Below are 24,154 nucleotides of genomic sequence, written 5' to 3'. Positions count from 1 at the left end.
AATCGTTGGAAATGGCGGTTCCAGTTTGCTACCTTGATCAGGGGCTTGCTTATGATGAAGGGGAATGGCAGGCTATGTATGACGGGAAGATCAGCCAAGTAATGAGGCTTTTTGGAGAAGGGCTTGTGCTTGATGATGCTTTCGCATGCATTCTTTGTCAGAAGAGCGTAGCCTTGAATAAAAGAACATTGGTTTCATAGAGATCGGCGAGTACAATACGCCATTGTAAACCATTTCTAAATCCGGTAATGCATAAATTTAGATGGTCTGAAAAGCTTCTTTTGAAGTGACATGCTGGACTAGCGCCATCATAAAACATGAAAAGGTTGTCAAATCACCCATCCGGTCATAATAAGCTATTAAATGACTTTCCCTTAGATAGCCATATTGGCACAAGTAAAGGCAGGCGTGACAGATCCCGAGTAGTCCGCAATAATCGCCTCCACAGCTGCATATAGCCCAGGGCCCAGCAAGAACAATCCAACCATCATGATGAGAACATTGAGCAGAGTCAAAGCAGTCCTTCCCAGACCTTTGAAAAGCGATCCTCGGTTTAGCTGCCAGTATGCGACAGCGAAGTAAATGAACCCGAAGAACGAGTCAAAGGCCGCGCTGAGCAAGGAAAGGAAATCGCCCATGCTGGGAATGATCTCTGCAAAAACAAACCCGAGTAGCCAGATCGCAACCATGATCATTCCCCACACGCTCCATCCAATCACCGTGTGGCTGTGTGAGTGTCGGGACTTGCCGAGGACGCGGGTATAGATGAATTTCCCAGTTACGTTGGCGTAGATCACGCCGATGACTAGGGTGGGGACGATCACGAAGCCGAAGGATGATTTCTTGTAGGAGACCACTCCAAGACTGCCGAAAGCTGGGGCGGTAGCATATTGGCCTAGGTAGCGGAACCCAATGGCCGAAGGGACGATGAATAGGATGGCGGAGATCGCGGCGAGAACGGCTAATGCTTTGGAGAAGTCTTGTGGCCGTTCCATTTCTGAGATGAAGGTTGGAAACAGGATTTGCGGGACCCAGAGATAGGTGATGTTCAGCACAGCGTTCATACACGCGACCCATGTGGTGCCTGGAAGAGGGAAGGCATAGGTTTTCACGGGGCCATCGGTCGGGTAGTTGCCCTTGTATCCGTAGAGGGGGGCTTCTTCGATACCGGCAAAAACGAGAAAGAGCAGAATTGCGATACCCATGCATGCAGCTTTGGGAGTGTCAGGTAGGGCCAGTTGGGAGTTAAGAGAACAATTAGCTACTCACATGAGAACATTGACATGAAGCTAATATGTTGCAAGGTCCGGGGCATGGACATGACGATTCCCACAATAGCCGTGATGATTGAGAAGACGGCAGTGCACAATGAGTGATCTGAGAGGGTATTCAAGACCTTGGCGCCAGTCAAGACGTGAAACCCAATGAGAAGAATATTATTCGCAAGCATCATGAATGCGGAGAAGACGTAGGCAGCTTTGCTCTGTCCAAATACGTGGTATCCGAAGTCGCCTGTAGGTGATTACACTGTTAATTCTTTTATTCGTTGTAAGTAGGAATGGGGATACTTGGACTCACAGATATCCCTGATATGAGGGTGCTTCATGATATACTTGTGCATCGTGATGGAGGTGACCCAGAAGAGGAGTCCGCAAAGGATCATAGTAATAATTCCCGGAACCCACCCGAGGACGCTGAGGGGACCCCTCCTGTCAGCTTCATTGAAACTCCAGTATTCGAAAAACAAGATAGTCACTCACGAGAGAGACCATGACTGTGCCATGATGGCCAAACAGACCTGCTCACCAGCAAGCAAGCAGGCCGTCTTCTGCCACGACATGGTCCGAAGCTTGATATCATGTTCATGGTCTGGACGAAAAGGTAATGTCAGATCAGCGGGACAGGTAACGCAGGGCAATCAGTACCTGCGGCAACCAGAGCAGTGATGGTATCAATGGAGTCTGTTCCATCAGTCTCGGTGCCCAGGACGTAGCCTGGTTCGTTCTTGTCGTCGGACATATTTCCTTTCAGGATCAAGATTAAAGAAGGTAAGATCTAAGGCAGGTACCCTGCATTATAAACAAATGAGAGACAATTTACACGTCGAAGTCTTTTTTTTTTCTCTTCTTTTTGGATTATTTTTTTCGGCCTCTTTTTATGGCCTTGGAACGTGGTATCTTTGAACCCAGAGAAGACAAAAGGATAGTGATGGCGCCATAATTAAGAGCATCGCGATATTGGCTTTAGCTTGTCAGGGCTTAGCCAACCTTGCTTATCGGCCGTTCCGTGGGTCTGGCCTAAGTTTAACCGCTGGAGGCTTTTGATTTTTAATCTGATTGGTCGAATTGGTTGAGTTTCATTAGCCAAAGCATGGAGCCTTGGAAGAGATTACCCTGAATCCTTGGCACGTTGCTTAATATATATTTTCATTTTCTGTCGATGCTAAGGACATGTTCAAATTACAGCTTTGCACTGGTCGAACCTTGCACAGCTCGATCAACAATCTCCATGGCCTGGAAAAGCTGATAATCATGTTGCTTAGGAGTGACAACCTGCACACTGAGAGGTGACCCGAGGTACACGCGACGATCAACTGTTTTCTCGTCCCCTATGAATCGAAGCCAATTAGCGAAGGACCACCGGTATGGGGAAACATCAAAAACTTACACAGCTGCCGATTAGCCTTATCCCAGCTTCCCAACACAGGCGCATCCATTTCCCGCCCAATCTCAAGATCGGATTCCGTGAATGAGCGGACAGGAACCGAGCCAGCCGGGTAGTCGAGCAGCACAAAGGTCGAGGTGTACCCAACAGCATTGTAGCGGTCGAGCTCTGGGACCGGGTGTGGCGCCACAGGGCAAATTATGGCGTCAACGCGTCGAGCAATAGACGAAGCCTGTGATGTCAATGTCCACATTTTCATCATCTCCTCCTCAATCTCGGCACGCTGGGCCTGCAGGTTCGCCAGTTGAATCACCGTCAGCGCTTTGCCGCGCTTCATACGGCCCTGCAGCCACGGAGTGAGCTCCTCGTCCATGCTCTCGATGAGGTCGAGCATATGGGACCCGTCGTCGATCCCCATCAGCCGACCTGCTATGGCCTGGCATTTAGATAGCACCGAGGGAATGGGGATATCAACGACCTCGACGCCCGGGGTACGACGGAGCTTGTTGGCGACTTCGTTCAAAATGCGGGTAATCGGGGGCAAAGGGGTGACGAGGCCATCTGTCTTGAGAACTCCGACAGTGAAGTTGCGTGGAGTAAGAGTGACAGGCACCGACTGTGATGGCCAGGAGCCCGGAATGCAATCTGCGCCGAATAACTCCGCGCGAGGCACGATCTCCGCCATGACGGCGTTGAGATCCGCAACAGAGCGAGCCAACGGACCAGCTACTGCTTGCAACCCTATCCGGCCCTTGCCTTCAATCTGGCCGCTCTGCTGGCCTCCATATGGCACGCGTCCAGTACTCGGCTTGAACCCGTAGATACCCTGGCACATAGCTGGTACACGAATGCTACCCCCGACATCCGTGCCAAAGCCGACCATGGACCCGCGCATGGCGATCAACGCGCCCTCTCCGCCAGTGCTGCCACCGGCAGTCCATTGACGGTTGAGAGGGTTCAGCGTGCGGCCAAAAAGGTGGTTGCAGCTGTCCAATGTTCCGAGTGTCTGTGGTATGTTTGTCTTGGCGATCACTACTGCTCCCAGAGACTGCAACAGGTCTACTAGCGGGGCATTTGCGTTGGCAGGCTTGAATGCCAGGGCAGACAACCCAATGCTGGAGTCCACGCCTTCTATATTAAATGTATCCTTCACTGTCACCGGGAGCCCATGCAAGGGGCCGATCGGGGCGCCCGTGCGCTGGAAGTGATCGTCCAGCTCCCGGGCTCGTTGCAAGGCGCGGTCGAAGAGGGGTTCAGTTAGACAGCGGGTGAGTTGGTGAGCGACAGCTGCCCTCTGCACTTAATCCCAGCTATTAGCAGCTTGATCGGAAATAATTAGTCAATATGGGATCGCACCTTGCAAAACCCTCGCATCACGTCCTCGGCCTTCAATCGACCCTCTGCCATCCCCGCCACAAGGCCCCGCACGTCGTATTTCTCTGTGATTTCCAATTCCTTGTGTGTAAGTATACCACAAGTTCGTGGAATATCCATCACCCCGACTCGTTGATAGCTTTTTGGACCAACGGTGATCGACTCGGAAATTGAGAGCATCCCTTCAGGAATGAGGTGTGCGGGTAGCCGCCATTCGTCAGGGATAGCTGTAGCCAGCTCGGCTTGCTTGCGCTGGGCAACTGCCACATAACGGGGTTCTTGGGAGGCCATCGTGACTGTGTTGAGAAAGACATGGGGAGAGGTGGTTTTTAGTTGCGGGGAGTGTGGAGAACAACAACCTCGGCCCAGACGTTGGGGGTATTCCAAGTTCGACTCCAAAAGGAGACTCAATTGGACGCCCTCAAAACCTATACCTATTTTACGTAACCCCGATCTTAGATAGGTACATATAGACAGGATAATGTCTGACAAGTTTTGGCTTTCCCTTTCCGTTTTAGTGCTCACCCCATGCCGCTTTTTGCTCACTGAGCGTGACTTCAATTGCAGATTCGACTGTGGCTATGTAGCAAGTATACTCCCGCTCGTCTACCTCCTGCTCCCCCAGGCCCTGGCCGAGGATATTCACTTACTCTACCACTTCGTTCCAGAACGAAACTGCATAACTGAGCCGGACGCTTATCTCGAGCGCTAGGCGAAGGACGCTCCTCGAAGGTCAAGTGGCTTCCTGAAGTCTGCGAGTGCTCAGGTATTAGACAAGAGGATGCCGATTAGGTACGCAACAAGCATCAAGGGCAGAAAGAAACCTTGGACAGGGTACAAAAGTCGAGAATGGATTTCCTGCCGCTTCCATCGGGCACTAGGCTTTTCCAGTGCAGTCTTGAAGTCGTCAAGGATGATAGTGTCTCAGAGGCACTTGAACATAAACCTAAAAAATCGTTCTTTCGTTACTCTGTATGGTTGAAGTCTCTGAGATTATCTTCTAGAAGGGGTCGAGGGTCTGCCGAGACTACCTCCATAGGCGCAACCCCGTGCCCGGTCTAGAGCGCCGGGCCATTACAGGGGTACCCCGCTGTCTGGGGTTGCGCCCGGGGGTTGGCTTTTCCTTGGCAAAGGGGATTTTCCGAACTTTCCCCGGAAACGTAGGGGCTTTTTGGGGTGGACAGACGACAGACCGTACCGAAGATCACTCGGCATCACTCTGCAGAATCAATTTTGCATTTTACGCCCAATATTGCAGCGTCGCAGAATTTTGATCGGCAGGTGATGGATGTGCTGCAAATACTAGCCACAAGTAGCGATACGCCCGAAGCACATCCTCAACCTAAGTTTGAATTAATTTGAGAAGTGGTGCATATTTGCTTTGAATTTATGTGGAGAGTTTCAATGCAGCATAACAATACTATAATTGTAAATTACTGTAGATGTTTCCCAGATCATAGTTCACTTCCATCCAACCTTGATGTTTAATATTCAGAGAACTGATATTGCCAAGAGGTGGCGAGGTCACTAAGACAAGCATAGTTGTTTTAATCTTCTTGGGTTTGGGTCTGTGGCAGGATCCTCTTCAGAGACCTATAATGACCTTTGATTGGAAACTAGAACGGGACTTAATCAAACTCAACTTGAGGAAACGGCCAAGCCAGGCAAACTTCCAACGTTGCTTGTTAGACCGAACGACGGAGTAAGAGAAGATCGGCGGGAACAGGTCGACGGCAAGCTTGCTATAAGTCAATGGTAAGTACGGTCTTTTACGCATACAACTAACTAAATACAGATGGGAGCTTCCTCGCTCTTGGCCGAAAGGTATGAAAACCGTGCACGATAGCCCACTCATTGCTGGCTGGTCTTGATGTCGCCAGATGGTAAGCACAAAGAGCGAGTGAAGCGAATGACATCAAAGCACTCGGGAGATGAGAAGAAGGATGCTACATCAGACCCTGGACCCACCCCAAACCATAATGAGAAAAACTCTTTTGAGCGCACTGTTATGTGCATCCTGGCTATCCCGTGCATTCTGTATATGGGCATGCCCGAACAACCCCCCGGCCAAAAAAAAGATGACATTACTATTTGGCTGCGTTTCCACGACGTTTGGGAGCAGGGGTATTACTTGCTATATATACCTCCTTGCTTTCCTATCACTCCTCCATCTTCACACCCTTCGCTCGCGATCGCTTGTACTTAAGACTCATCTATCATTACCACGTTGCTGTGTTTCGTTGCACGCTTCGCAAAGATGCTGGCGTTCCGTGGTTTTTCATTGCTATCACTCGCCTTGTTGGCCAGTACAGTCCCACTTGCTGCCAGCCAAGCCGTGCCTAGCTATCACATTACCCCCGAAACGAAATGGATGAATGACCCCCAACGTCCATTCTTCCTTGGGAATGAATGGCATTTCTATTACCTTTACAATTCCGACTTTGACAGCTCAAACCCCGGTTCAGGTGGGACAGAATGGTATCATGTCACGAGCACCGACATGGTGAACTGGACTCGCCAGGGTGTAGCGATCGAGAAATACAAACCCAATCCTCCCAACGGCGTGAACCTGGGTGACATCGAAACTGGCAGCGCCGTAGTGGATGCGGACAACAAGGCTGGCTTTGGCAAAAATGCCGTCCTGGCCATTCTTACACAGATGGCGGAGGGGGTGCAACAACAGTCTCTCTTCTATTCAACCGACAATGGCGACAGCTTCGCCCCCTACAAGGGCAATCCTGTTCTGCCAAACCCAGATCCGGATACGAAACCTGCGTTTCGAGACCCCAAGATCTTTTGGGATAGTGAAGCAGGCAATTGGGCCATGTCTCTCGCGGAGGGTAACAGGATCGGCTTCTATACCTCCCCGGATCTCAAGACCTGGAAGCATACTTCCTCGTTCACCCCAAACACTGGTGTCAACCTGGACCCCCTCGAGTGCCCAGACCTTTATCAGATCGACCTAGACGGGGATTCTAAGCAGCGCACCTGGATCCTGGCCGCAGGTGCAAAAGGAAGCACCCTCTATTGGATCGGGAAATGGGACGGCAATGGCTTCACGGCCACAGACGCGAAGCCGCAATTGATGGATGATGGGCCCGACTTCTACGCCACGGTCAGCTGGGATAACCCGAAAGATACATACGGCAGTCGCTATGCAATTGCCTGGATGAATAACTGGGAATACGCAGCTTCGCTACCTTATTACGGGGACTTTGCTGGTCAGACCAGTATGGTCCGGGAGGTTAAGCTCAAGACCATCAACAATTCTCCTACCCTTGTTAGCAGCCCAATAAAAGGGTATGAAGGGATTTTTGGCCCTGTCAAATCCGTGAGTAAGAAGACCATTACAAAGGATCCGAAATCTGCATCTCTGCCCAGCGGCCTAACGGGAAATGCGTACGCCATCCGCGCAACGATCTCCAAGGCAGACGGTGACGACGGCAACGAAGTCCGCTTCCGCATCAAATCCGACGGGTCTTTTAGCACGACTCTTGGCTATAACTTCAAGAATTCCCAAGCGTTTTTGGTGAGGGATTCCGACGGTTCCGCGACAGATTCCATGCCATCGGGTCCGAAGAAGGCATACGACACTATAGCTACGGCACCGAATCCTTCAGGAGGCAACACAGTCAAGCTGGAGATATATGTGGACTCGAACTCAGTGGAGGTGTTCGTGGATGACGGTGTGGCTGTGCTATCGGGGCTTATTTATCCGAACAAGGCGGCGGAGGGGGTTCTGGTTGTGTCCGATACGGGAAGCTTGACGTTGACGTCGTTTAGTTATGCTGAGTATGAGGGATAGCTTCTAGCTATGTCAGATACATGAAGCTGGACGTTGGTGTCGTTTAGTTATGCTGGGCATGAGGTGCAGTTTCTAGCTGTTTATACAATGTCTATCCACCATGTGCTGGAGATTTTGTGGAGAATGTTGAGAGATAGTTTAGATGAAATGGTGTGGGTATTGAGTAGTTGGGGGTACTAACCTCGAGACGAACTGGATGGTAATTCAAATTATATGTCATATTGCGAAACTAAAGCGCACCCATACCCTGAGGGTTCGGGGTATATTGATAGAAACAGCGTAATTTCATACATTGCATCTGTCAGAGTAGAAAATACTCAATTTGTTGTGCCGCCAGACCGAGCTAATAGGATTGGAAATCCGTCGAAACCAAGTAGTGATTTCGATTCAAGTCCAGAGTATGTACATGAAAAATATTTAAAAGAGTGAGACTTCTACCGTTGATATTCTGGTGGTTCTTTTCGTATTTAACCACCAATAATATATAAAACGGTGCGGATCCCAGGATATACATGGGGTAGCATTAACCGGCCCTTACTTTTTTTTACATAAGTTACAGACCCTTATACCAGAAATGGAAAGACCCGTCCCAATGAGAAAAGGTTAAAGGCTTTTTCTTTGCATAATATTGGATGCTTGTTCGCCGTGGAGAGACCTCACGCGAGCAATCAATGTGTGAACATTGTGGACAAATGACTGGTGAGCTATCTAATCGACGTGCATGTCGTACGCTTCTTCATGAGATGAGACGCGAAATGTCGAAGCTGCATACTGTCAGTCTTATCCCATCTCAATGGGAGAAACACGAACTGAAGTAGCTTCTCACTAGCTCTTCAACAAAGCGGACTGCATAGCGAGTGAAAAGGACAAGTATAAAGTACAAGGGAGTTGAGTGGAGCTGTCCAGGTTACCGGCAGGCAGCTGCTATGCAGAGGCTGAGACCATACTGAAACCGGGAAAAAAGACATCTATAGGAGAGACACCTGGGAATGGCTGTAGTAGAAATCACATCCCGTTTGGGGTAGGGTAGAAACATGATGATGATCACCTGGGGACAACAAGCTTCTTATATGTCAGAGGAATCGCTACGACAGAACTGGCGTCTCTTTCACAGACCTTGCATGTGTAAGTTCCATTGCTCTAAAAGTTCTATGCAGTATGCAGTATGCAGGCGACAGGGTCTGGAGCCCCCACGGCCCTGGAGATGCATTGTAGATATGGTTCTTAGAATGGAAGGTTTTATTATTCATCAACTTATAGGATCCAGCTAAGCCTCGAAATGGTATGCGTCATGCTTTCTTGTTGACAACTCACACTTTTTGGGATAGCCAGCGGTATCAGGCCCAAGTTGAGGCGATAGTGTAGATGCTGAGTTTGACCTTTTCAGTGGCTCCTCCTGTGGATATCAGGTGGGTGTGAATCGCGTCGCTGCTCGGGAAAATTTGAGCTGTGAGAGTAGTCTCGCCCTGGCCTCCGAAAACTTCAACGCTAGACCGATCGACGAAGATGGTCAGCTTTACTTTGCCATTGACAGCCGATGCAAGGGGTCCGCGGTATATGCTCGCGAAAGTATTGTCGAATGACACATCTCCAGACTTGGTGCGGTCAATGAAGACTTGCTTGTTGACGAAGTCGTAACCGATAAGGGTCTGCTCGGTGGAGTCGGCGGAGGCCCGAACAGCGATGGCAAAATCCGAAGCCGTCGAAGTAGCAGAGAAGCTTAAGTCGATCTTGATGGTCTCTTTATTGCTACCCACATAAACGGAGCCTTGCCTAACAGAATTGTAGGTGTGTGAATAGGCTGGGTGCTTGCTGACGATAGAAGACCATGCTTCCTGGGGCTGCTGAATGAGAGTTATCTTATCCTCGATAGTCTTGAGAGATAGATGTCGAGGAATAGACATAGCGGAGCGCCATGGGCTAGTGGGAATGTTCGGGCCATATTGCCAATTATTCATCCATGCGATGTGAGTGTAGGTGTTCGGGGAGAGGCCATTAAAGCCAGCTGAGGCATAGAAGTCTGGGCCCCAGTCCATCCAGTTGGCGGTCGCGTTTCCGGGATACACAGAATCAGCGTCGGGAGTGAAGGTGGTACCGTCGAAATCACCCAGGAAGTACTGGGTTCCAGAGCCGACCGTGCCGGGGGGCCCACCGGGGTTAAGTCCGCTCACGATGACCCATTTTGTGGACTTCCCACCATCAAGGGGTAACTTGAAAAGACCGGGACACTCCCAGATTCCGCCTTGGGCGTTGTAAGGACCAAACTCACTCGCCAGCGTCCAGTCCTTTAGGTTGTCGGAAGTGTAAATGACGAGCTTGTATATTGTGGCTAGAGAAGTGACGACGACCCACTTGTGAGACTCCTCGTGCCAGAAAACAAAGGGATCACGGAAATTTTGGTACTGGTCTTCGTATGGGGCTGGAGGGTTGTAGATGACCGGGTTGGCGGCATCGTACGTGGTCCAGGTTAGACCATCGTCAACACTGTAGGCGATGGACTGGGATTGCTGGTTCTCCCGGATGGTCTTTCCACTCGGCAGGGTCTGCGCAACAGGGTACTGTGGAAAGAGAGTGAGCTAGTTATCACCACCACGGTATCAATTCGCTCGTGGGTGAGCTTACGGCAGAAGTGTACATGGCGACCATAGGCGGCTTCCCGTCCTTCCCAAAGCCACTGGTATTGTTCACATCAATGACCGCACTTCCGCTGAAGTACATCTCCGTGACTTCGCCACCATATCCCCGAGCAAGAAGGGCGATAGGCTTCTCTTCCCAGTGGGTCAAATCGTTGCTGGTGGCATGGCCCCAGGACATGTTCCCCCACTGCATACCGCCGGGATTATACTGGTAGAACAGATGGTATACCCCATTGTGATACAAGAGACCATTGGGGTCATTCATCCAATGCTCCTGGGGCGAGAAATGGTATTGGCCACGGTAAGGCTGGTCGTAGTTGAAGGCGTTTGCTATGCCGGCAATGCCTGCTAAAAGGCCCGCCGCAAGGGCCTTGGTGAGATAAATCATTGTGAAGGAATAAGTATTTGCCGTGGAAGAATAATGTTTGTGACATGGCGGCACTACACAGTCTTATATATACAAGAGCTTGGTGCCTTGAGCCCTCAGGCAATGGCCCAAATATATCTGGAAATTCTACTAGCACATACTATCCTCCCTATCCATTCTCCATTGAGAGGATACGCTCCACAGACGGTACGCCCAACAGTATGTGAATTTAGCAATACCGATATTGTAGCATCAGGGAGTTTCTTCGGAGGACCTCAAACTCTCACCCCACAAATCGGCCAATGGAGGGATGATATGCATGAGACCAAATGAGCTAGTAATTGGGGCGTTCTTGGGACCTTTTAGAGCTACGTAGGTACGTGTCTCGAGGGAAGGTATAACCCTAGGCAAAGATCTGAATTTCACGTTGCCTCGGCACGCCATCGCACACTAATTACTCCACAGCAAGAACGGTTTGACCACTCAAAAGGGTCGAGGGATACCATGCGAATAAATTCGTATACCGGTGTGTCTCCCCATGGGGTCAAAACGTCTGGGCGTTTCTCAGCCCAGATCAAACTCTATTGCCATGAGGTGCCCTGGTCCTTTTTGCTGGACTGTAAATTCACCGAGCGTGGGGAAACTTCGGATTATTTTCGGGTGTGTCTATTCGGAGATGAGAAATATCCCGCGTTCGGCTAGGCCAAATGCTAACGCTACCCCGTGGGGAACCCGGTGGATCGGCGTTCCGGCTTCGGACTTCTCGGGATACTCGAAACCCTGAATTATCGAGAACAGTTTAAGGACATCGTGTAGATTTGACAAAAAGGGATCTTATTTTCAGGTACTGTTTGTCCGGCGGAAAATCTGCTTACGACTCCAACTGTATTCAGTTTATCTAGATTTCGCTCGGGTATCTTCTGCCAGACCGAAAGATCCTGTTAATAATCCTGTCTCGTGTTTGACCCACACAGCCCGCGGATGAGAGATGGTCGAGGCCAATGCGTTGTGCCCCTGTCTCCGATTCTACATCCGTAATGACCCCCGAAAGTATGCAAAACAAGGAGGTCGCTCTCGGAAGTGGCTGGTCCGACCTGCTAGCTCTCTAGGAAGACTCCCAACCAGCCAACTGAAACTGATTGGCTGTATAAGCAATTTGAAAGTGCGTGTCGGCGAAACCCCGCAGATATCAACTGTCTTGTACCGCTTGGACATTTTAGTTACTCGGCTTCAGTGCCCCAAATTCGTCCCCAAGACTTCCTTTGCTGCTCAGACCCCCAAAGCAACAGAATGTGGCAATCTATTCTACTTCCAGCCGTGTAATCGAACAATAATTGGTCTCTGGATTCACAAAGGTATAAGATGCAACATTTGGCCTCTCGTAGCACACTATACTGACCGAGATTTACGCTTTACACATTCCCGATTTACTCTACTCCATCAAAATCATGGGGGTTTGGCTAAAGAAGCCCGAGAATGTACCCGGAGCATCATGGCCAGCCATTGCTATCTCTAGCTTCGTCGCTTTCGGGGGTATCTTGTTTGGGTATGCTCATCATTTCCACAGGATGATATTTGGATGTACCTAACTTCCCCATCACAAGATATGATACAGGCACCATCAGTGGCATCCTTGCTATGCCGTACTGGCAAGATCTTTTTTCAACCGGCTATAGAGATGCCACCGGACATCTAAACATAACTTCTAGCCAGTCCTCTGCTATTGTCTCCATTCTATCGGCCGGAACATTCTTTGGTGCCCTCTGTGCGGCTCCCCTTGGAGACTCCGTCGGCCGTCGATGGGGCTTGATCGCCTCCAGCTGGGTATTCAATTTCGGCGTGATTTTGCAAACAGCTGCTACTTCCATTCCACTATTCCTTGCGGGAAGGTTCTTTGCTGGATATGGTGTTGGCTTGATTTCCGCGCTGAGTACATACCCCACACTTACAAAGCCCTGATCTTTCTCACTAATTAATGTATCAGTTCCACTATATCAGTCTGAAACGGCGCCAAAGTGGATTCGTGGATTCATTGTCGGTTCTTACCAGCTAGCCATCACCATAGGTCTGCTGTTGGCCTCGGTGGTCAACAAATCCACTCACAGTCGGAATGACACCGGTTCTTACCGCATCCCAATCGCCGTTCAATTTGCATGGGCTATTGTGCTGATAATTGGAATGCTTGTCCTACCTGAGACCCCCCGGTACCTTATCAAACGAGATAACCATGAGAGAGCCACTAAGAATCTTGCGAAGCTTCGACGTCTACCCGAAGACCACATCGCTGTCAGAGAAGAGATTGCCGAGATTCAAGCAAATCACGATTATGAAATGAGTCTTGGCCAGCCCAGCTATCTCGAATGCTTCCAAGGTGACTTGGGAAAGCGTCTGTTGACTGGTTGCGGTCTTCAAGCCCTACAGCAATTGACCGGTATCAATTTTATCTTTTATTACGGCACACAGTTCTTCAAAAACTCGGGATTCGAGAACGAGTTCACTATCAGCCTTATCACAAATTGTGTCAACGTCGTTTCTACTATTCCCGGCCTTTACGCTATTGATAAATGGGGTCGCAGACCCGTTCTCCTATTGGGTGCCGTCGGCATGTGTATCTCTCAGCTTCTGGTCGCTGTCCTGGGAACGACGACCACTGGCCAGGATGCTGCTGGCAACATTATTGTGCACAACGCAGAGGCGCAGAAAGCTGCGATAGCATTCATCTGCATCTTTATCTTCTTCTTCGCTGCATCCTGGGGACCTATTGCTTGGTAAGTCATCACTAGTTTTTTGGCCTTTTAAGGTATCTAATTTGAGAGTAGGGTTGTTACTGGCGAAATTTTCCCTTTGAAGATTCGTGCTAGGAGTCTTTCCATAACCACCGCCACTAATTGGCTGGTTAACTGGGCAATCGCTTATTCTACCCCCTACCTGGTGAATTATGGCTCGGGCAATGCCAATCTGCAGTCAAAAATCTTCTTTATCTGGTTTGGATGCTGCTTCCTTTGCCTTCTTTTCGTTTACTTCATGATCTATGAAACCAAGGGACTTTCATTGGAGGAGGTGGATGAGCTGTACTCTAAAGTCAGCAACGCGCGGGAGTCAGTTGGTTGGAAGCCAACTGTCACCTTCACGCAGATTGTGAACCAAAAGCGAGGCTCGGTCAGCCAGAGCCACCATGATGAGCACGTCGCGGAAGAGAAAGCTTAGGCCACGCGACCGCACCGTTGGAACTGTGTAATGAATCTTGATAGAACAAGCTATGCGGGTCTGAAATGATGGGGCATCTCTGTTGGGAGGGCTGATATGGAATTGAGGAGACTTCGGCGCTGTTTTGCTGTTCCGGATCTTTTGGAAGCCGAGCGCGAGACATGTCCTTGAGCTTCTTTATTCATAACAAGGATGGGATTACACCTAGGTATACTTTCGGTTTATATTAGGATTTAGCAGAAGCGATTTTCCTCCTTGGATGCATTTGCGGTTTCGGATGACAGGCTCTACTTCACAGTGAGCAATCTATGTATTCGAAGTTATCCATTATTCTTCAGCGGTACCCATCGAACTAAGTGCCCCCTCTGTAGTAAGGTGACTAGACGGTGATAATCGCAACAATCCTTAAGCCATATACTGTAAAGTAGAGGTTCAAGTATCGAATTAGACACCACCCATGCAAGTTCCATTCAAGCTTGGACGTTTCGCAGTTTTCGAGCAAACTAGCGAAATATCCGTTTATCTATCGGTTTGTTTGACTTCTTCTAGCTATTACAATATGGCTAGTCCTTATCGGCATTGATTTCCACTTACATTCCCATTCGGCCCGCAACCTCCCCACAAAGCCTGTCATTAATACGGGCCAGCAGCGCGATGTTGAGAATCCAAGACCATCGAAGAGCCCGTTTCTCATTTATGTTCAAGAAACGACTGCAATTAATTATGATGTTCCGACCGTCAACATCTATTAAAAGTTAATTACGGCTGCTCCAGTGTTAGGACACTACTGCAGCCGCCACTTATTTGAGGGCCGCAACTTGCAGATGGGCAACCATACTACACGATAGTCAGGTAATACGAGGAACTCTATCTTAAACACCACCCGCCCCTAAGAAGACAAGAAATATTCTACCCTATACAGATGGGTGAAAGACCGACCTGAGCAGTCCGGAGCACACAAAGTAGCCGTTTCTGGCTTCCTTTTTGCCAACCATGTATTACCTGGCCGGCACAATACTCATTGCACAATATACAAACATACCAAACAGTGGCGCGAATGCCGGAAATCCCGGATTGCCGAGTGAATTCTTGATTGAACCGCAAAGTCAAACGCCAATACAACCGATACAAAACATGCAAACATACAAACACCGGAGCTGAGGCTAGGAGTTCCGAGTCACCGCGCGCTTATTGGTTAAAAACCCTTGAGAAGGCAAACCATGTAAACATGCCAAACAGAAAAAGTTGAATTATTCATAGTTTATAGATGTGAGGATCATACTTCGGAGCACATGAGTTCAAAATATAAATATGCCTCGATTCCTAGGTGAGATCTACCAAGATACACTCTCTCGATAATCAAAGTATTTGCAACCAAAGGTAAATTTCCATCGCTCCTTGCCGTGTTAAACCTCCTGAGAGGCGTCTTTCCATGAACCCAGGTTCCGATCCATATTCTTGATTCCGATCAAACCATTTGTCTAAAATGAATTCATTTAATGGTGCATTTCACTGATTTTTGGTCTCAGAAACTCGGCGAAGAAAAGCGACTTCTATATCCTACCCTTTCAAGAAGACGGAATCACTAGATGTGAGTCAAAATTGAAGCCTTTCGTCTATTCTGTAAGGAAAAAATTAATGTGTTCTTCAAGTGACATCATGTCTCGCCCCCTTTTACAGAGGATGCAGCGATTTGTTGAGTTCATTAATTCGGGCGATGAAACCATAGGACAAGAGGTAGTTTCCGAATCAGCCGTGTTCCACGTTCCGTTTTCGGATACCCCACTAAAAGGATTGCCTGGATATATGCAAATTCTTGGCATGATGCGCTCCGCTTATCCAGATATTCAGTGGACACTTGACGACACAGTGATCGAGGACGATAGAGTTGTAGCGCAGTTCACTTTGCGCGGAACTCATGAAGGTGAATTCTTCGGTGTTCCGGCTTCCGGGAAGAAAATCGAGGCACGAGCTATGAACATCTATCGATTCACAGATGGAATGATTGTGGAGGAGACTGGCTTGCCTGATATTTTTGGGATAATGCTGCAAATTGGGGCTATCAACCCTTCGGTTGCTCATTAGAGTTCCCAGGCAGCTTTGAGAATCTCACTCTGAGATTCAACATTCATCGTGGATCTTGTACAATAAATAATGGGTACCTCATAGTAGGGTGAGAATATATGACGGAAGGCGATATATGACCAACATAAATCAAACCCTATTTCAGGCCCATCAGACGGAGTAGTACAAAGGGTAGATCCTTGGCGAAGAGGCGATAATGTACCTGGGACCCAATACACATAGCGAATTATGTTTAATGCTTCAGACATCTCAAAACACAAGGTCAAATACTCTGGAAGCCCGTCTCAGCTTGAATTAGATATCAGCTGTAGACAGACGCCGGTGATCAATGGAGTGATCGTGTCAGAAGTAGATATTTAGTTATCGAAATATCCAATAGTCAGGCCAGCGTGGCGAAAAGGCCCCCTAGCACTTTCTTCTTTTGCTCCGACCTGATTAATACACCATTCAAGACAGGAGCCAAAGCCTCGGTCGGGGTCTTCTGCATAGTAACTTCAATTACGTCTTATGACGCCTTTGAGCTCTGCAAAAGATCCTTCAATTGGGTTCAGCGAGTACGCAGGCAAATAAACCAATTTGACTCCCGCATCGGCACACATCTGCGAAATCCATTCGGAGTGGTGAAACGATGCATTGTCCATGATAAGAACAAACTTCGGCTCCGGCCATCTTCCACAATGACGAAGAAGCTCATTAATAAAATCTTCGAACATAGCTTGATCTGTCGAACCACAAAAGACACGAGTAAGCAAAATGCCATCTTGGGCATATGCAGGCAGAATTTAATAACGCTCGTCACGATAAAACTATGACACTTGTCGAGGTACTACACCAAAGTGGTAACTAGCCTATCCGTCGGAAACTAACCCGTTTATCACATCCAGACTTATCGACATAAACAAGATGGTATTATTCGAATTCCGACAGATTGTGGAGATAAATTTCGCGTAATTCAGCACTCTGTCTTGTGGTGTTTTTGGGCCAGTCTTGGGATATAAGGGCTCTCCTAATACTAGATGTGGTTACTAGCGACTGAAATTCATCGCATAGAAAGGTAGCCATTTCCTCTAGATACAGGCTTGGCTTTTCTAGCAGGTGGTCACAGAGTGCCTCTATCATCGGTGGTGTTATACTTCGTCTCCAACCGATACGAGTCGGGGGAGCATAAACGTGTCCAAACTGTCGCAAGTTTCTGCGTTCTTCTTTCCTCTTTGGGTTGTTGTCTCAAGCGAGTAGATTGTCTGTTTGTGGTTTGCACAAATCCTGCCATTCCACCAATGCTTTCCTTTCCTCTCTTTCTCCCCTCTGTACTTAGTATTTTCGTTGAATACACTCTTTTTTCATTAAAGAACTAGCTCGTAAGATAATACTAAGTACCATCCTTATTTCTAGAAGCTGTACGACTGTATAGATCATCATTGCGATTGATATTAGTCCCGCTTCGTCCCCACTTCCCGTTCCGTGGCGTCGTATAGCCAAGACCTGAACCGATCCCGAACCGAAATCCGAACCAATCAAAATGGTTCCACCGAAGAAGACCCCTACCAATCGCAGTAAGCACCCCGTCGTTAAGGTGCATGGTGAGCATGAAGATGATGCTCTCGACCCGAATATCCCGACTCCTGATCCCCCGAGACCAGTTAAAACTAATGATGACTACGATGAGGACGGAGAAGGACCCTCTATGCGTGACCGGTTACAGAAGACTCCGACTCGTGAACGTTTCCACGAACTTACTAACGAATATAATGTGAAGGGCTACATTGAATTGATTCAATTGAATGGTGCCTGAATGCTGTTTATCTAAAGCTTGAGGAAATGTAAATACAGGGGCAGTGATGTTGTATCCGCTTGAGGCGGTGAGCCAACGCTGCACGGGCAGAGCCCGGGCTCTAGTAGGGGCAGTGGCCCGATGCCTCCAGCGACCCTCCCGACCCTAAGGGTCGGTTGAGGTGCAAAGCCAGGTCTGCTGAGCTCTCACTGAGCACGCCGCCAATTAGTCATCCTGCACGTGACCGAACCAGAGCATGCTCGCTGAGTCTGAGCCCGTGCTGACATCTACTCACTGACCCTGAGCCTGAGCGCCCTCATAAAGCGGCGGCAGCCCAGATAGGAAAGGCCCCACCTGGCAGACATTATCCTGTCTATATAGGCGCATACTCGTTCTAAGACTTTTAGTCTCAAAAATCAAGATTTGCTAATCGGGGTACAAATTGTATATCTCGTACCATGCTTATAGCTCAATTAGGTTATGTCAAAAGGGAAGGATGATCATCACCGATAACAAATATTAAATCAAAAATTTACAGTCTCCCCTTAAGCACAGCTCCACCATCTGTCGCAATGACCGCTCCATTCAAATGACTCGAAGCTCTAGACCCGAGGAAGACAACCAAACCAGCAATATCCTCAGGTTTGCCAAGCCGACCATTCGGTGAGTACGCCTCAAGATCTTTCATACCACCTTTCGCCTCAATAAGCCCAGAAGCCATCTTCGAGGGATAGAACCCTGGTGCAATAGCATTGGTCAAGACATGACGTGGTCCAAGCTCGACAGCCAAGTTCTTCGCCAGGTGGATAGCAGCCGCCTTGGAAGCGGAGTAGGACGGTGTTGCATTATCGCCGACTGTGCCTATCCCAATACCTGCCACAGAGGCAGTGATAATCACGCGGGATGGATCTGCGATGGTTGCCTTTGCTGTGAGGAGAGGGGTGAATCTAGCTCGATGTCAGAATCGTGTCTCATCCCTTGTTTCGCCAAGCTAGTAACTTACTTCTGGATTGTGTAGAACACGCTCTTTACATTCAAATCCATAACCTTCGAGAACATCTTCTCTGGGTGGGTATCGAACTTCTCACCCCATGTTGCGCCGGCATTCGCGAAGAGGATATCAACACGGTCGGTTGTTTTACCCACTTCAGCGACAAGTCGGTCTAGCTCTTTCATATCTGAGCTGTCGGCCGGCACAGAGATTGCTTGTGCGCCAGGCCGTTTGTTGGGGATGGCATTGAGAGCTGCGACTGCTTCATCGCAGGCTGCCTTCTTGCGGGAGGTGATGTAGACTTTGGAGCAGCCGGCTTGGAGAAGACTGCAGAGGCATGAGAACTTGTACTGGGAATTACTTGACATAGTGCGAGAGATACATACCCTGAGGCAGCATGTAGTCCTAATCCCCGGGAACCACCTGTTACGACGGCAACCTTCCCCTCAAGAGAGAAGATGCTGGAGAAGTTGGAGAGTTTGACTTGTTCGTCGACGGACATTATGGATTTGATTGGGACTCAATTATGTTAAAAGAGTGAGTTGAGGAGAAAGATGTTAGGCTCCCCTAGCTATTTGTATTGGTGTAAGCCGAAATGGCCGAGGCTCATTGACTCTCCCCGCTTGCCCAGGCCCACAGTGAAAGGGGTTATGGCAGTATACTTTGTATGAATATTTTGTACATCTGAATACCCCGATATCACTAATTCGCTCTATTGATTCAAAATCTAAGTCTAATTCTCTGTGCATGATTTCTCTATGCCTGAAGGCCAAGCCACCAAGCCACCCCCAAAACACATAGTAAATGCGGTATTCTACAACCTTATATGGTAGTAACAACATCATTTGGTTTCATCGCCCGATAGCTATTGATAGGGCTTCTAACTACTACCTAGGTAGATAGTTATGTATATATCAATTTTAAGAAAATTGAAAACCTGTATAATGAAAATTACGTCGCTCAAAGGTAGAATTATATGTCAAATACCGGAGCCATATACCCCGGTCGGTTACAGTACTAAAAACCCCCGGATCGGATACAAGGTAATTTTACGTTGGATCTCCACAAACGTCGGTTCCATACAACTGATCAAAGTGCATTATTGACTAGTGATTTTGTCTATTTATACTCGCGCGTTTATGCTGTTTTATTGTTAGTCAGAGAGTTCCAATATACTCAGTTCATACCATACATTTTCATACAGTCAGGTTTCTGTCATCTTGTCTTGTGGTAGCCCTCAATTATTGCTAGCTATGGGTAAAGTGATAGTACCTTAGAAGTCATGGATCCTAGATGGTGCGCCTAGTTTCCCCTAGGTGGTTGACTACCTATTGCCCTAGCGATTTAATGTATTAATCTGCGGCTCCAAAAACGTTAACTGGAACGCACAGGAAGTCCCGATCTGGGACTACTAGTCACACCACTTCACTTTATGAAAGGTGATTCTGGTAATAAGGATATAGGCGATTCAAGACGAGACGTATAGGAAAGGCACAGAGATCCGAGGTGATATAAAAATTGATCAAAGCCCAGAGATGGGGCTCTGTTCTGTAAGAGCGAGAAAAATGATAACACCTGACGAACAGGCAATAGCCAATTTTGTTACAAACATAGCAAACTGAGAGGGTCTAATTGGTCGATACTCCGTAGGCAGCCAAAGGAGGTTGGCTTCGTTATAGGTTATCCAGGAATGATCATCATTCAAACCATACCCGTATTGTTCTGGGAAGTGAGAAGTGGACGTGACAGTAGATGTGAGTCCTATATCAAATGTACCAAATGATGTGTAGAGATGATTCAAATTGACTTTATCAAGATCATCTATTGTGTGCGCCCCCGTAATTAGCGCACTTTCGTTCACTGGGTGTTGCATTCCTCTTGCGTTGGCAGTCCCAAGAGTGATGCTTATCAGCGTAAAAGACGCACCTAGTTTCGTTAGAACAGGTGTTTCCTATATGACCATATTTCTGACAGTTATGGCATTGGCGTATACGCGCAGCACGGTCATATAAGACCGTGGTAAGCACTTCTGAATCCCAGAGAGTCCCAGTGTCGATTGCTTTGTTTGTAGTATGCGGTGAGGTAAATTTGACGATTAGGGACCCGGATTTCTTGCCTTCTGGGAGGACGAGCCATGATATCTAGGTGATTTCTGTATTGTCCCCCCAGTTAAACAGGTTCTCAGTAAGCAATTGCTTTGTAATACTCTGCTTCCGGCCCTACTCTCCGAGTCCAGCCGCTGAATTGATACCGAGAGACCGTACATTAACGTCGTGCATAACCACCCCCCAGCTCGGTAACCGCACTTCCGATCCCTTCCACAAATGCTTTACCCACGTAGTTCGATGGCATCTCATTATCTCCGCTTCCTTCGCAGTGCGAAGGCTGAGCGAGATATCCCCCGATTTCAGTTATCTGGCTGCAATAAATTTGGCCGACGCCACCGTCACCCCATACGTGGCTTTTGCTGCTCTCACACATGCTTTCTCCGCCAGCTTTGTGATCTCGGCAGGGATATATATACGCAATCGCTTGATACCGTCGGAATCACCCAGGTTGACGATGATCTGGCGATCCTGGATAAGATCAGATGGCGTTGCGGGGTTGGTTGACGCTAATCCATGGCTTGACAAAGAGTGCGTCGGCGGCGGCGCATTTTTGACGGCGTTCACGTATGATCTAACCCGGGTACTCGGTCCGGCAAACGCCGAGTGCACAACCCATTCATATCCACATACTAATATATCCATATCCACCAGCTACACCTAATCAGGGCTGTAATACGAACCCTTTCCTTCATTTCAAAAAAGTATATAATTAAAGCACCCATTGCGGCGGTTTACGCTCGTGATTGGACAGTCCCCGCATGTCTAAATTGGGCTTGCTCTGGTTATGATTTATAGATTAGTACTAATTTAGATTTAGTAACAGATTCTTCCTCTAAAGTCCGGGCCGGGCTGAATTCCCCCGAGAGGCGATAATACTTAGCACCTTGGTGATAAGCAATCTTTCTAAAGTCCACTCCGAGGCCTGCGATCAGGGCAAGGAGAGGCTTCGGGTCGAGAGGAAAGTATCTAAAAGTCACTTCACTTCCTCTGTTTGCTCCCAACACTTAGTTTCCAGTGGTGAGATAACTTTCTTCTCTTATTAAGCGATTTTCTAGAGTACGCTAAAGTTGATGGTAGACATTCTATATCATCTCTCTCGGGTTATAAGCGCTGTGACATTGAACCATGTACTTGATTTCCTCTGACATAACTTAGCTTTCCATTTCCGTTTTATTCCTTAAACCTCGCCGGTTTTTTCTCACCGCGTTAATTTGAGCATGCTCCTGGGCGCCCTGGTCTGCTCACTCGATACCCATGTTCTGATCGCCACCTAACTAAATAAAGTATCACGGAATAGACATCGAGATTTAATTCCCTAGCCAGAAGAAATCCAGAACACCAATCTAACTTCTACCGGAGAGGGGTTTCAATCCAAGTAAGATATTTTCGTGTGCAAACCATCACAGATGGCCGCAGCCGTTATTTGCGCCTCTGGGATATTGTGGCTCATATTATCATTAACCACAGCCTTCAAGCCTTTGCTATTTCCCTAGCAGGTATAAGCGATGAGACTTGGGTCAATAATATCGGATTTATTTAATGGGTACGGTTCTCGGGCGGCTCGATGATATCACACAAGACAAAACAAAATAATTCGGGTTCATATTGCCACTAGCAAAGCTGCAAATGATTATAGAGTATTTTTGACACGCTCCATCCCATTTTGCTCAATTTTCTCAACAGTTGATTGCTTAATCCTGACACTGACGCTTCCATACGTGATACCCCGTAACCCTAAGGCGGCCTCGGCACCTCCGCAGTAGATGGTGGCTCATTTGCACTATATTCTCTTAGCCATCCGCTATCATGTTTGGCCATATCTGTTTCTAGAAAAATCGTAGTAGCAGACTTACCAGTCCTGTGATAGAGCTTGGGTTCTCTCCAATACAGGTTCCTTGTCCTGAACAGCACCGAAATGTGCCCCCGAAATTGCAGAATTGTCCCTTCAAAGAGCACCCAGCTCTCGCTTCCAGATCTGGGCCGGCTTCGGCCATTGCGTAGGCAGCAATTGCAAGCAGGACAATGAAAAACTTCATGTTTGAGGAGGTAATTTGTGAATTTTGATTTGATATGTCGGAATTGGAGAGGTAATGTAGAAGGCAAACTCAAGTGTACTGTTAAGTGATTGTTCTATTACTCTGCTGGGCGTCGAGGTTTATATAGGGCCGATTATATGTTGATTATTTCTTTTAAATAGTTTGCAGGTCTTAAATGGTTGGGTGCCTAATAAAACTATGCCTTAGTGGTTCGCAATATAAGAACACATTCCGGGAATTGGATCAATCAAACTGCAGGTCTTCACCTAAACAGTAGAATAACTGGGTTAACCGGCCTTGACATTTTTAGAATGTGAGGGGTTATTCGTGAAAATTATTCCTGCATGATGGATATCATGTACGGAGGAGTTCAATCTCTAAGTATACATATCCTCTTCATTATTTACTCTTATAATTTTAGGACTATTACTACTTAATTGACCAATGTGCTTGATTTCATATCTTAGAATTCCTATTCCATATTAGTGCTCAGGTTTTGCCACTTTTGGCTGAGTATAACCGATAATATGCAGCGGTATAAACACCAGTTGCCAAAAGCCCCAATTTTAGTTAGTTAGTATATCATATGCGAGCTGACCATGTAAGCTGGCCACATCACCTAAAAGTGCCAATTAATTAACCCTTACTTCTTCTACCATCCACTATGCCACCAATTCGCTCCCGATCCTCTAGAAATTCAGCAGAGTAAGAGGGTAGGATTCTATTGGCTATTTAGGCTATAGAATAAAGAAATATCTTCAATTCGTGTTATAAATTTCGTGAAACGATACCCTTTAATATCGCGATACCCTTTAATATCGCGATACCCTTTAATATCGAGTCGATTCTCGAAAAGATATAATCATAAATATACGAAATATGAAGACCCAGAAACTATTTAAGAATGGTTCGATCTTATTTAAAAAAGCAATCCTTTAATTTGGAACCCATGTGTGATCCACTCGCATGTGAACTACGTTAGTTATTTTAATTCTTCTGTCGGTCTTAATTCAGGCCTCCAGGCCAAAGTCAGGCATTAAGGTATCAATATTTTCTAGAAATGGGGGTTTTGGCAGCTGGCGCCTATACCGCTGCGTAACTACCGATATA

At 47.7% G+C, this 24,154-nt stretch overlaps 11 protein-coding genes across 11 annotated transcripts; 5 read left to right on the top strand and 6 right to left on the bottom strand.

Moving 5' to 3' along the window:
• Positions 1-374: 374 nt before the first annotated feature.
• On the bottom strand, positions 375-2,019 carry N7447_000088 (uncharacterized protein; the record flags this gene model as incomplete). The annotated part of the gene is made up of 5 exons (XM_057224364.1): positions 375-1,213; positions 1,270-1,512; positions 1,579-1,709; positions 1,761-1,869; positions 1,926-2,019. The coding sequence occupies 5 exons, from the start codon at positions 2,017-2,019 to the stop codon at positions 375-377; spliced, it is 1,416 nt and encodes a 471-aa protein (XP_057088380.1).
• Positions 2,020-2,459: 440 nt separating this feature from the next.
• On the bottom strand, positions 2,460-4,329 carry N7447_000087 (putative general amidase; the record flags this gene model as incomplete). The annotated part of the gene is made up of 3 exons (XM_057224363.1): positions 2,460-2,608; positions 2,668-3,958; positions 4,021-4,329. 3 exons carry the CDS (start codon positions 4,327-4,329, stop codon positions 2,460-2,462), a joined length of 1,749 nt encoding a protein of 582 aa, XP_057088379.1.
• A 1,307-nt stretch (positions 4,330-5,636) lies between these two features.
• Positions 5,637-5,909, top strand: N7447_000086 (uncharacterized protein; the record flags this gene model as incomplete). The annotated part of the gene is made up of 2 exons (XM_057224362.1): positions 5,637-5,740; positions 5,834-5,909. The coding sequence occupies 2 exons, from the start codon at positions 5,637-5,639 to the stop codon at positions 5,907-5,909; spliced, it is 180 nt and encodes a 59-aa protein (XP_057088378.1).
• A 386-nt stretch (positions 5,910-6,295) lies between these two features.
• N7447_000085 (glycoside hydrolase family 32 protein) lies at positions 6,296-7,843 on the top strand (the record flags this gene model as incomplete). The annotated part of the gene is made up of 1 exon (XM_057224361.1): positions 6,296-7,843. One exon carries the CDS (start codon positions 6,296-6,298, stop codon positions 7,841-7,843), a length of 1,548 nt encoding a protein of 515 aa, XP_057088377.1.
• A 1,337-nt stretch (positions 7,844-9,180) lies between these two features.
• N7447_000084 (glycoside hydrolase family 32 protein) lies at positions 9,181-10,867 on the bottom strand (the record flags this gene model as incomplete). The annotated part of the gene is made up of 2 exons (XM_057224360.1): positions 9,181-10,401; positions 10,466-10,867. 2 exons carry the CDS (start codon positions 10,865-10,867, stop codon positions 9,181-9,183), a joined length of 1,623 nt encoding a protein of 540 aa, XP_057088376.1.
• A 1,427-nt stretch (positions 10,868-12,294) lies between these two features.
• Positions 12,295-14,053, top strand: N7447_000083 (sugar porter family MFS transporter; the record flags this gene model as incomplete). Its single annotated transcript, XM_057224359.1, has 4 exons — positions 12,295-12,392; positions 12,451-12,776; positions 12,831-13,614; positions 13,666-14,053. The coding sequence occupies 4 exons, from the start codon at positions 12,295-12,297 to the stop codon at positions 14,051-14,053; spliced, it is 1,596 nt and encodes a 531-aa protein (XP_057088375.1).
• Positions 14,054-15,712: 1,659 nt separating this feature from the next.
• On the top strand, positions 15,713-16,138 carry N7447_000082 (ester cyclase; the record flags this gene model as incomplete). Its single annotated transcript, XM_057224358.1, has 1 exon — positions 15,713-16,138. One exon carries the CDS (start codon positions 15,713-15,715, stop codon positions 16,136-16,138), a length of 426 nt encoding a protein of 141 aa, XP_057088374.1.
• A 1,519-nt stretch (positions 16,139-17,657) lies between these two features.
• On the top strand, positions 17,658-17,930 carry N7447_000081 (uncharacterized protein; the record flags this gene model as incomplete). Its single annotated transcript, XM_057224357.1, has 1 exon — positions 17,658-17,930. The coding sequence occupies one exon, from the start codon at positions 17,658-17,660 to the stop codon at positions 17,928-17,930; it is 273 nt and encodes a 90-aa protein (XP_057088373.1).
• A 511-nt stretch (positions 17,931-18,441) lies between these two features.
• Positions 18,442-19,402, bottom strand: N7447_000080 (oxidoreductase, short-chain dehydrogenase/reductase family; the record flags this gene model as incomplete). The annotated part of the gene is made up of 3 exons (XM_057224356.1): positions 18,442-18,856; positions 18,913-19,227; positions 19,287-19,402. 3 exons carry the CDS (start codon positions 19,400-19,402, stop codon positions 18,442-18,444), a joined length of 846 nt encoding a protein of 281 aa, XP_057088372.1.
• Positions 19,403-21,311: 1,909 nt separating this feature from the next.
• On the bottom strand, positions 21,312-21,650 carry N7447_000079 (uncharacterized protein; the record flags this gene model as incomplete). Its single annotated transcript, XM_057224355.1, has 1 exon — positions 21,312-21,650. The coding sequence occupies one exon, from the start codon at positions 21,648-21,650 to the stop codon at positions 21,312-21,314; it is 339 nt and encodes a 112-aa protein (XP_057088371.1).
• A 1,148-nt stretch (positions 21,651-22,798) lies between these two features.
• N7447_000078 (uncharacterized protein) lies at positions 22,799-23,044 on the bottom strand (the record flags this gene model as incomplete). The annotated part of the gene is made up of 2 exons (XM_057224354.1): positions 22,799-22,828; positions 22,862-23,044. 2 exons carry the CDS (start codon positions 23,042-23,044, stop codon positions 22,799-22,801), a joined length of 213 nt encoding a protein of 70 aa, XP_057088370.1.
• Between the last annotated feature and the right edge of the window lie 1,110 nt (positions 23,045-24,154).

The sequence above is a fragment of the Penicillium robsamsonii genome (genome assembly GCF_028829455.1).
Source record: "Penicillium robsamsonii strain IBT 29466 chromosome Unknown utg000001l_segment0_segment0, whole genome shotgun sequence".
Classification (NCBI taxonomy): Eukaryota; Fungi; Ascomycota; class Eurotiomycetes; order Eurotiales; family Aspergillaceae; genus Penicillium; species Penicillium robsamsonii.
The sequence above is the reverse complement of the archived record's forward strand: the minus strand, read 5'-3'. Positions and strand labels throughout refer to the sequence as shown.